The 10494-nt window shown below is 55.3% G+C and overlaps 1 protein-coding gene across 1 annotated transcript in view; it reads left to right on the top strand.

Moving 5' to 3' along the window:
• The window catches only part of ST6GALNAC1 (ST6 (alpha-N-acetyl-neuraminyl-2,3-beta-galactosyl-1,3)-N-acetylgalactosaminide alpha-2,6-sialyltransferase 1), a 14029-nt gene extending 8943 nt beyond the window's left edge, over positions 1–5086 (top strand). The window contains exons 5-9 of the mRNA XM_009865291.1: positions 2000–2138; positions 2391–2494; positions 3068–3157; positions 4409–4508; positions 4916–5086. Of these exons, the coding sequence (XP_009863593.1) occupies positions 2000–2138; positions 2391–2494; positions 3068–3157; positions 4409–4508; positions 4916–5086 (604 nt within the window). The remainder of the gene's footprint in view (positions 1–1999; positions 2139–2390; positions 2495–3067; positions 3158–4408; positions 4509–4915) is intronic.
• The last annotated feature ends 5408 nt before the right edge of the window (positions 5087–10494 follow it).

The following is a 10494-nucleotide window of genomic DNA, read 5'->3' as shown; positions in this document are numbered from 1 at the left end:
AGGGCCTTTCTACGCTCCAGCACATCGACACTCCCTCTCAGCTTGGTGTCATCTGCAAACTTGCTGAGGGTGCACTCAATCCCCTCATCAAGATCACTGATGAAGATGTTAAACAGGAGTGGTCCCAGCGCTGAGCCCTGGGGGACACCACTCGTGACCAGTCGCCAGCTGGATTTAACTCCATTGACCACAACTCTCTGGACTTGGCCATCCAACCAGTTCCTGATCCAGGCAAGAATATGCCCATCCAGGCCGTGGGCAGCCAGCTTTTCTAGGAGAATGCTGTGGGAAACTGTGTCGAATGCCTCACTAAAGTCAAGGTAGACACATCCACAGCCTTTCCCTCATCCAGTAAGCAGGTCACCCAGTCACAAAAGGAGATCAGATTAGGCAAACAGGACTTGCCCTTCATGAACCCGTGCTGACTGGGCCTGATCACCTGCTTGTCCTGCATGTGCCTCATAATACAGCTCGGGATGACCTGCTCCATCAGCTTTCCCGGGACCGAAGTTAAACTGACAGGCCTGGAATTCCCTGGATCGTCATTCCATCTCTTCTTATATATGGGTGTAACATCAGCTGACTTCCAGTCTGATGGGACCTCTCCAGTCAGCCAGGACTGCTGGTAACTGATGGAGAGTGACCTGGTGATCACTGCCGCCAGCTCCTTCAGCACTCTTGTGTGCATCCCATCTGGCCCCAGAGACCTGTGCACATCTAAATGTTGCAGCAGGTCAGTGACCGTTTCCTGCTGGAATGGGGGGGGTTTTCTGCTCCCTGTCCCAGTCTCCTAGCTTAGGGAGTTGGATTCCCTCCGTATAACTGTTCCTGTAGATAAAGACTGAGGCAAAGAAGTCATGAAGCTCTTCAGCCTTTTCCTCGTCTGATGTCACCAGTCGTCTTCCCGCATCTAACAGGGGATGGAGGCTCTCCTTGGCCTTTCTTTTGTTGTTAATATATTTATAGAAACTTATTCTCCTTAACCATAGAGGCCAGATGAACTTCAAGCTGGGCTTTGGAGCTTCTCATTTTTTTCCTCCATAGCCTCACAGTGTTTATGTAGTTGTCATGAACTGCCTGCCCTCTTTTCCAAAGGCCATAAATGCTCTTTTTCTCCCTGAGTGCCAGCCTAAGATCCCTGTTAAGCCAGTCTATGCCTCCAGCTGGATTTACGACTAACGGGGATGACCTGCTCCTGCACCTTCAGGACCTCTTTCTTAAGAGCGTCCAGCCTTCCTGGACTCCCAAACCCCTTGGTACCGATTCCCAAGGAACCCTGGCAATAAGAGTGCTAAACAAGTCAAAATCAGCCCTGCTGAAGTCCAGAAGGGCAGCTTTGCTGCACCGCTTCCTCCAAGTATAGAAAACTTTATCAGTTCATGGTCGCTGTGCCCAAGGCACCCTCCAACCATCACATCACCTACTAGAGCTTCCCTGTTTGCAAAGAGCAGGTCCAGCAGGGTCCTGCCCTGGAGGGTTCCCTCACCAGATGTGCCAGAAGTTATCCTCGACACCTTCCAGGAACCTCCGGGACTGTTCCCTCTCTGCTCTGTTGTAGTTCCAGCAGACATCAGGGAAGTTGAAGTTCCCCATAGGAACAAGTGCCAGTGACCGAGAGACTTCAACCAGCTGTTCAAGCTGTTTGAAGATACGCAGCCAGCTTATTCTGGCTGACAGATATTTACGGCTCGGTAACTTCACCTCTTCCAGGATTGCACTGACTCCCGAGTGCCAGCACGACTGATGGCAGGAGGTGAAAAACCAAAAAGGAATCGGAAAGTTCCTAAACACACAGGAAGAGCTTGGGTTTGCAGATGAACCATAAAGAGCCATCTCCAAAACAGGGGCTTTCCTGCAGATTGAGAGGCGTAGCTCAAAATAGACCTAATCCTCCCTTCCCCCAGACTAATGCTCGGTCTTTTCCTGTTACAAACACAGATGTGACGGTTTTCTGTGGTCACCTGCTAACTCTGCTCCTCTCTTTGATTTGTTTGGCCAGGGTGAGCGGGGCCGTAATCAAAGGTTACGAAAAAGATGTGGGAACAAAAACCTCCTTTTATGGGTTCACAGCCTTCTCCCTAGTGTCCTCTCTCCAGATCCTGGGACACAGAGGATTCAGCACCATCCCACGGGGAAAAGTAAGTGGAGTCCATCCTGTGAGCGTGCACAGCTCTGCCGGGATGCTCTTAGTCTGTGGCCTTCAGTTTTGACCTTGCCACGCACGAAGAGCAGAGGGGCTGAGCTCACGCTGGAGGAATTGCCTTTAGAGAGGGAACTTGCGCTGGCAAGTGTGTCCAAGGAACTCGGAGAGCCCAGATGCCTGCTTGCTTTTTGTTTTCAGAGGCTGTATCTCTCTTGTGCTGTTCATTAGTGCTCACCTATTTTCTTAGCACGTCAGATACATTCACTTCCTGGAGGGAGCTAGAGACTACGAGTGGCTGAAGGCTCTTCTGCTGAACAAGGACATCAGGAAAGGATTCTTGAACCACTATGGGTAAAGCAAACTGGCCTCGCCTCTGCACCCTTCAGTGTGGAGCTCTCTCTTGTGCCCTTTTCCTCTCCCCAGTGCTCAGCTCTGCTGAGGTGCAGGCCAGGATAAACTCGTGTTAAAGCCTCTCTCTGCGGGCAGATTTGTCTGGAGAAATACCTTGTCTCCTCCACAGCCCTGAGCACTGCTGTGACCAAGACTCCTCCTTCCCAGAAGTAGCTGATTCCAGTGAGCAGTGGCGAGAGCTGGAGAAAGCTTTATGCTCCTCTGGGATGAGCCCTGCTCTTGTCTGCTCTGGTGTCTGTCCGTGGTGACCCACTCATGGATGAAGGCTGCTTTCACTCCTCCGTACACACACACATGCTTTTGATGTCCCTATCTGCTGTTGTTGCTTCTCCTGCCTGATCTCTCCCTCTGCAATCCACGCAGGTTACGGAGGCTGTGTCGTAATCTGGGGAATGGTGCAGAATAACTTCACAGTGTTGTGGTTCTCTTATCACCAAGTGCATCAGGGCTGATGTTTTCCATCTGTGAAGAAATATAGCAGCTTGTCCTGAGTCTCCCCATCCGTGTCCTTAGGCAGAGGCCCCGGGAGAGATTCGATGAAGATTTCACGATGGACAAATACCTGGTTGTCCACCCTGATTTCCTCAGATATGTGAAGAACCGGTGAGCTGGGGGTTATGTTCTCTAACAGGCTTGTTTCTTCTGGCCAGCATCACCTCTGTCTTGTCTCTGGGCTCTCTCCTCCAAGCTCACTCCCTGCAGTTTGGCCACGTCAACAGGTTGGGGGTAAGCTTCGTCAGCATGCAGTCAGTTAAAATCCTCTGTGGTGCTGCAGTGGGATGTTGGTGGGTAGACATCCAGCATCTGTGAGCTGGAGAAGCATCAGCCATCACACAGTTTGGCTTTTGGCATCCAAAGGAGGTTGTGGGCAAACGGCAGCTTTAGATTTGTGAAGTGTTGCTGAAGTGTTGGACTAGTTGATGTAGTTCAGGACCAAGCTCTCATTGCTTAGCACCTTGGAAGAAGGCTCTATGACAGCCCTTCTCTCCTGAGATTTCTTCTTGACTCGGGAGTTGGTTGTGCCCTCAAACATGATGACAGACCCTTCTCCAGTATCCCATTTGCCTGGCCTGGCTGCTCTTCTTTGCCATTCTAATCATTTTCACAAGCGTGCTGGACACTGTCACTCTAAGATCAGCCAATTGTGGCCACATGTAGCCAAGACATGCAGGAGGAAGAGCTCCTGTTGTGCCCTGCTTTGGCTGTGTTTACCCTGCAGTCTCCTTGAGAGCCGAGTGATGTTTTCTCTGAGAGAAGGCAAGTGCGGAGCCACGTGGCTCATACCTCCCTGCTTATTCTGCTCTCTCTCCTCTGACTTGGGTCCTTTCCAAGGCCAAGAGGGCTCTAATGCTCTTTTTTTCCTGATGTGGACTCCTATTTTTCTAGCAACTGCTGGCATAAAAACACTAAAGCCCCTACCAGGCTTTGTGACTCTCCTCTGCACCTTCCCCATGTCTTGTTTCACTCCTAAATGTGGGTGGGGAGCAGGATACACCAGGGAGCTTCAAAGCCACTTCTGCACTGCGAGGCAAAGGACAGATTTAAGGGTGGGCTTTAACATCCTAGGTCCTTTTATCCACCCCCTTTTCTACCCCACTGCCTCAAGCCCTTCCATAACGCTGGGGCAGGGCTGGGCTCAGGTTGCAGTGCAGGGGATGGAGTGTTCTGGGCTGGCCTTGTGCTTTGCTGAGCACGCAGCGGTACCCACACCGGTGGGCACGCATGGCTGGTCTGAAATGCCTCATATGGCCAGAAGCTGCTGGAAGGAGGGAAAATATCACACAGGCCACAGGGAGGACATCTTGAACTGCTACACCCAGCATCTGCTTTGTACTTTCTTCTCTCCTCTCGCAGGTTTTTAAAATCTGAAAATCTGGGAAAGCACTACTGGCGACTGTACAGACCCACAACGGGAGCCTTGCTGCTGCTGACTGCCCTCCACCTCTGTGACCGGGTAAGGGCACCACGATTCTTGCTCACAGCACTTTCTGGAAGGGAGGGACAGGATAAGAGGGCAAAGCAGGGTGGCTCCAGCCCTGCCTACCTTCTCCACATGGAATCTGTATGTGGGATCTTGTCAGCTGTGGAGGAGCTGACTGAAGACAAGAGGAACAGCCCCAAAATAGTTCATGTAGAGGTTGTGAAGCTGCTGTGGCCCGAGAGCTATCCTGCCTCCCAGGGGGGCACTGAGAGGACAGCAGTCTCTCTGGAACCAGTGTCCATAGCCTGGTCCTTCTGGTCCCCTGTGGAGGGTCACCCAGACGTGCCCTCGCTGACATCCTTGTCTTGCGCTCCTTCCCCGTTTGGGAGCTGTGTCCTATATTTCACTTGGCTCCCTCTGTCCTTGGCTCCTCTCCCCAGGTGAGTGCCTATGGCTACATCACGGAGGGTCACGAGAAGTACTCGGATCACTACTATGACAAGGACTGGAAGCGTCTGGTTTTCTACATTAACCACGACTTCAATCTGGAGAAGCAGGTGTGGAAAAAGCTTCACAACGAGAATATTCTGAAGCTTTATCAGAGATCCTGATGGTGTGGCAAAGGCCATTGCCTGGGAAATCTCAACCGCACCTCACTGGGAACACAGGAGGACCACCAGAGCCAAGATTAACTGTGGACTTCAGGCACATTTCATCCCCTTCTCTCATTCATCCCTTCTCTCTCCTTCAGCACCTCTGCTCTCTCGCGTTTCTACAAATGTGCAAATGCTACAGACAAGAACAGTAGCAAGAAAATGCAGCATGCCACCAGAGAAACCCCATCTGGCTGTGCTGCAAGAGCATTGCTGATTGTTGCAGGCACTGGTGTCGGGAGAGAATAATCCAGGATGGATCTGGGTAGCAGATGGTCCAGGGTCCTGCATCTGCATCCCAGTTTTCTCCCTTTGTGAGGAGATACTCCTCTGACTGGGGCTACACCTGTTCTGGGGTGAGCCTCTCCATTCGTGGTGCCCGTCTTGGAGCTGGGCGTATTGTCTGAGCAAGCTCCCTCGGCTGCCAGTGGATGGAGGTGGATGCACAGATCCTGTCTCAAGTTGACTTAATTCCTGAAGGGGCTGCTCTCACTTTGCTCCCTGTAGATTAAAAAGATGGACTGGACGCTTCCAGGTGAATAACTATGATTCTATGATTCTAAACCTGAGAGAGGATGAGTCTCACTTTTGCTTCCCAGTGTGCTTTTGTCCTGACAGCTCTGAAGGAACACCACCATCAGCTCAAGGGCAGATAAACGCTCTCTGGGGTGCAGCAGGCCTGCCAGACTTGGCGTCTCTTCCTCTGGGGCTCCTCTGGCTGTAGGACATGACTATTGTGCTGCGGTCCTGGTGTGCCAAGTCCTTGCTTGGTCTTCTGCACGCCTGGCTCTCAGCTGTGCAGGGAAAGCTCTGTTTGCTCCCTTGCCAGGTCAAGTAGGAGCTCTCCAAGTCCAGGCATGGATGCTCTCTGACCTTGGGGCTGGCTGTCCCCCATCATGCTGAGAGGAGCCCGGCTGCAGCCAGCAAGCCTGTGGTGCGTTGGCCTTCTGAGAGGGGTTTGCAAGCAAAATACGTGGCACTACTTTGGCCAAGCTGATTTTTCACTGCAGCCCTGTGGGTTTTGGTTATCTAGTGTGAGTGCAGAGCAGTTGCTTAAAGGCTTCGATAGCGGGTTATGAAGCCACGAAGAGGCAGGGCTCATTGCTGATGACAATGCCTCCCTCTGCAGGTGCTTTGCAGCTTGTGTGGGCACACCTGAGCATCCCCCACTTGTTCACCTTGCAATCACAGGACAGGGATCAGAGCTGGCCAAACACCTCCAGGAGGGAATGGGTAAACACCTGGCTCCTTGTCCCAGAAACTGCTCTCCCAGGTCTGTCAAGGGCTGGAGACAAGTGCGTGAAGGGCTGGATGCTTCCCTCATGACACCAAGCAGGCGAAAAGCCGCTTCCAGTGTCCAGGCAGGTCCAGTGCATCTCCGCAGGCTCGTGAGGCTCAAGGCTGGGGCGCAGCTGCACACCAACTGGCCCTGGGAGACCTGCTTTGGCTACGAGCTGTTTTCCTTTTGTGCAGCATTTCTGTTGGGGGCAGCAGCTTCTCCAGGGACCCCCCGGGCTCTGAGGGAAGCATTTCAGTGCAGATTGTCAGTAGGATTTGTCAGGCCTGTTTTCCTGTGTCCCTTTTTTGCCTTGTGCTGCAGAGAGGCCAAGCAGTTTCTCACGTCTCCCTTGTTTGCAAAGGACAACCCCCTGCACGAATAATCCAAATGAAGAATTCAGCTTGTCTGCAAGAGGGCGCAGTCTCTGTTGGCTGCTCTGCCCGTGCAAGCCCCGCGGTTTCCGTGGGAGCTGGGAGTTATCCCACATGCCCTGTGCCTCTGTCGGGAATGATATATGTAGCCTCAAGTGAATGCCAGACTGTGGAGCAGACCAGCAATCGCTTCGGAGCAACAAACAGCCTCCCCAGGAAGGGGGAGCCAGGTGGAAGGTAGTCGCCCTCTGGAGCCAACTGACAACGAACTCCCGCAGCATTCGGGCTCCTCTGGACCTCGCTGGCTGTCTCAGCCCCTCGCGGTGTCTCTGCACAGCTGATGTCCCCTGTCCCCAGGCCCTGCAGACTCTCCCTGCCCGGTGCTCACTCAACTGGGCTCTGATGGGCAATGAGGCAGCTTTGTCCCCTGCCCATGCGTCGGCCGTACCAAATTACTGCGGGTTGCTTAGTGACCAGCTCGGCACGGGTGTTCTTCCTGCCTGAATAGGGCTTTTCTCTTCCCCAAGAAGTTGGAATAAGTTTCTTTTAGACCCTTCCCCCTTCTCCCCCTCTTTTGTTTCCCTCTGCTCTGGGAAGCAGGGTGGGGCTGAATCCCTCCGTGCGAGGAGATCACGGTGGGCAAGGGGGCTTTGGGGAGTGGCTGGCAGCCCCCAGCCCGGACTTGCCCCCAGCACCTCTGTGTGGCTGAGGCTTCCCACACGAAAGGGAACTTCCAGGAGGGTTTCCCTGCCAGCAGATCCTCTTCCTCCCAGGCTTTTAACTCAGCACAGCTGGCATAGTTGGTTATCAGGGATGACCTTGGCTGGAGAAGGGCCCTTGCTGTGCCATGGAGTTTCCCAGCAAGTTCAAAACCACGTTCTCTCTGGCCTGGTGGTCCTCTCCAGCTCCTCGCTTTGCTCCTGTCCCCCCACACCAAGGCGTCCCATGGCCCAGCCGAGGTGTGGCACACGAGGACGCAGCCCTCGGAGCACAAGCCCAGCCGCGACTCGCCAGAGCCACCTGAGCTTGCAGCAGCAAGTCGAGGGGGGTTAGAGGAGGCATTTCCCAGCCAACTTCTAGCCTGACACAAGCCAGTGTAGCAAAACCCGTGGAGGGCAGCTGCAGGTGGAGAATCGGTGGTGAGAGGCAGCATCCAGGGCTTAGACGAGTCCCTCAGGCTTGATGTTTGTCCCAGCGACACGGGGCCAGGGAGCAGCCCCAGCCTCCTCGGTGCAGCTGAATGGAGCCGGTACCATGGTGCGAGGCCACCCTAAATGTCCCCATCCGGGTTGCCGAGGCTGGCAGGCCAGCAGAATTGTCCCAGTGCCACGAGGTGGCAGCTCCTCTTCAGGGACCTGTCAGCATCGTGCCGTGTTGGCACATCCAGGTTTGGCACAGGCCAAGCACAGCCCTGCAGCTGCCGCCACTGCTCCGGGCGGTTGTCCCTTGGTCTCCTTCACTTCACAACGGCCACCTGCCCGCAGGAGTTACGGCCCGAGAGCTCCTTGGGGCGTGCAGGGATGTGCATAGAAGAGGTTTGGTACCCGCAGGTGCCACCCTTGCAGCTGCAGAATTGCGTGCGAAGGTGCAGCCTCAGCTTGTGCGATGGGGCTCGGTGCTGGGGGCAGCGCAAGCAGAGGGACCGGCCACAGGATCGGGTCTGACACCCTGAGGCTTTCCTCAGACATGGTGACTGCTCCTCATGCATGGGCGTGACACAGTGCCAGTGTGTTCCCCCACACAGCCACGAGCTCCGGGATCTGCTGGGTTGAAACAGACATGTCTGGTTTGCAGCAGAAATACAAACTGAGCTTCAGCGTGTCCAGAACTGCAGCTGTGTCAGCCCTGCTTTGTGGTGATGCTGCTGGCCAGCGCCATGTGCCATTATGAGAGCTGTGCCCAACTTCTCCTGGGCTTCCCCAGCAGTTAAGAGCCTCTAAATATTCGCTGCCAGGTCGCGGGAAACAAATCTACCCAGGACCTCTCATGGTGTTACCTTCCTGGCAGGGCCTCAGAGTTTCCACCTCTTCCATTTTTGCAGCATGACTGCTCACCTGCCTGGCCAAAGCAGGGACTGTGTCCTGCTCCATGTTTGTGGGCGCGTAGCTCCTTGACCGGGGCTGATGCTGAAACAGGAGGCGGACAGGAACCTGCTCGGCTGGGGGACAGGGATTTACACCTCAGGGAGGGCAGTGCAGACCCAATCTCGTCCCGGTTCCGGCTCAGCCAAACCTGTTTTGCAGAGCCTGGGCTGGCCAGGAGCAGGGGTGAGATGGGCTCTGCACCGTGTCCTGGGGCATGGGGTGCCCACTAGCACTGGCAGCTGAGCCCGAACCCAGCCAGGTGCCAGAGGGACTGCCCGTGCCCCAGCTCTAAGGCAACTGGTGCCTTGGTGGCACATCCAGGTTGTCACTCCTGTCTGCTTCCCAAGCGAGAATCTGAAGCACAGAGCAGCCAGAGCTGGTCACCAGTGCCCAGCCTCCTAGCACGAAGCGGGTGCTCCCTCCAGATGTGTCGCTCTCGAGTGGCCGTGGCTGATTGTGCGGGTGCAGCAGAAGCGTGTGCCTGCTCCAGGTCAGCACAACTCCCCTGTGCTGCAGACTCACCAGATGCTGTTTGTGTTCCCCCATTGCAGAGGGGTTCGAGGCAGGCTGTGGGTGCGCAGGGCAGGGGGTTCACCCTCCTCACCTTCGCTGTCTAGACCTCTTCCCTTTGTTGGGGACGTGGCAGCAGGGAAATGCAGTCAGACCAGAAAAACTATTGATAATAGGGGAGGGAGATCAAGATAAAGAAGCAGCCCATGGCTTTGTTGTGCAAAAAGCCCCAGATGACCTGTGAGTCCCTGCCCTGCAGCCAGCCCTGATCTGCGGGTGCCAGGGTAGGGCTCTGCAGGCAAACATCTCCCTGGGGTGCAGCACCGCCATCTTCCCACCCCAGCGGGCTGTGCTTGTCCCGGCTCCTCTGCCAGGCTGAGCAGCAGGACCCTGGGTGCTGCGGGGCTTTCCCAGCTTGGCCTGACCCAGCCCTTGGGGCTGAGGACATCCCAAGGCTCCCTTCGTCCTCCCACAGCAGCCGCGCAGTGTCAGGCAGGACTGCACAGGGGAACATGGGCTGGTGCCCACCCAGACTCAGAAACAGTGTTCCCTCTCCCCAGCTGTGGGCTTAGGGGCAGAGCCTGGCCCAACCCCTGAGCCATGTGGCTCGAGGGTCCCCTGTTGCAGCAGACTTTGGGGGCTGTTGGCGCTGCTGAGGACAGGGCAGGATGAGTCCACATCTGCTCTGCCTGGTCCAGAGCTGGCAAGGGAAGGGAAAGGCAGATGTTCCCATTGTCACTCTTGATTTCTTGGTTTTTCCAAGCTCTGCACCCTTCTAGGGCATAACCCAGAGCCTCACAGGTTGCCTCGTGCTTGGTGGAGAGGGGATGGCCTTCGAACTGTGTGGTCAGCTTATCTCGGCCCTGGTCAATAGTCTAGGACTGACCAGCAGCTCTTCCGTGTGCAGGTGTCTGCGAAAAGAGCTAGGCTGGGCCCCAGCAGCGCCGAGGGGAGCGAGCCAACCTACGCCAGGGACTTGCCACCGTGCGGAAGGCCCCAACACGCCACCTCAGCCTGTTGTGCAGGAGCAGGAAGGGACTAAAGGCTGTGCTCGCCCCATGGGCTGCATCCTGCCAGACTGGCCCAGCGATGGGGCATGGCAGCTCTGTTTCACCGCACACC

This window comes from Apaloderma vittatum, unplaced genomic scaffold (genome assembly GCF_000703405.1).
Source record: "Apaloderma vittatum isolate BGI_N311 unplaced genomic scaffold, ASM70340v1 scaffold7172, whole genome shotgun sequence".
In the NCBI taxonomy this organism is placed as follows: domain Eukaryota; kingdom Metazoa; phylum Chordata; class Aves; order Trogoniformes; family Trogonidae; genus Apaloderma; species Apaloderma vittatum.
Note: the sequence above shows the minus strand (reverse complement) of the source record. Positions and strands in the feature narration are given on the sequence as shown.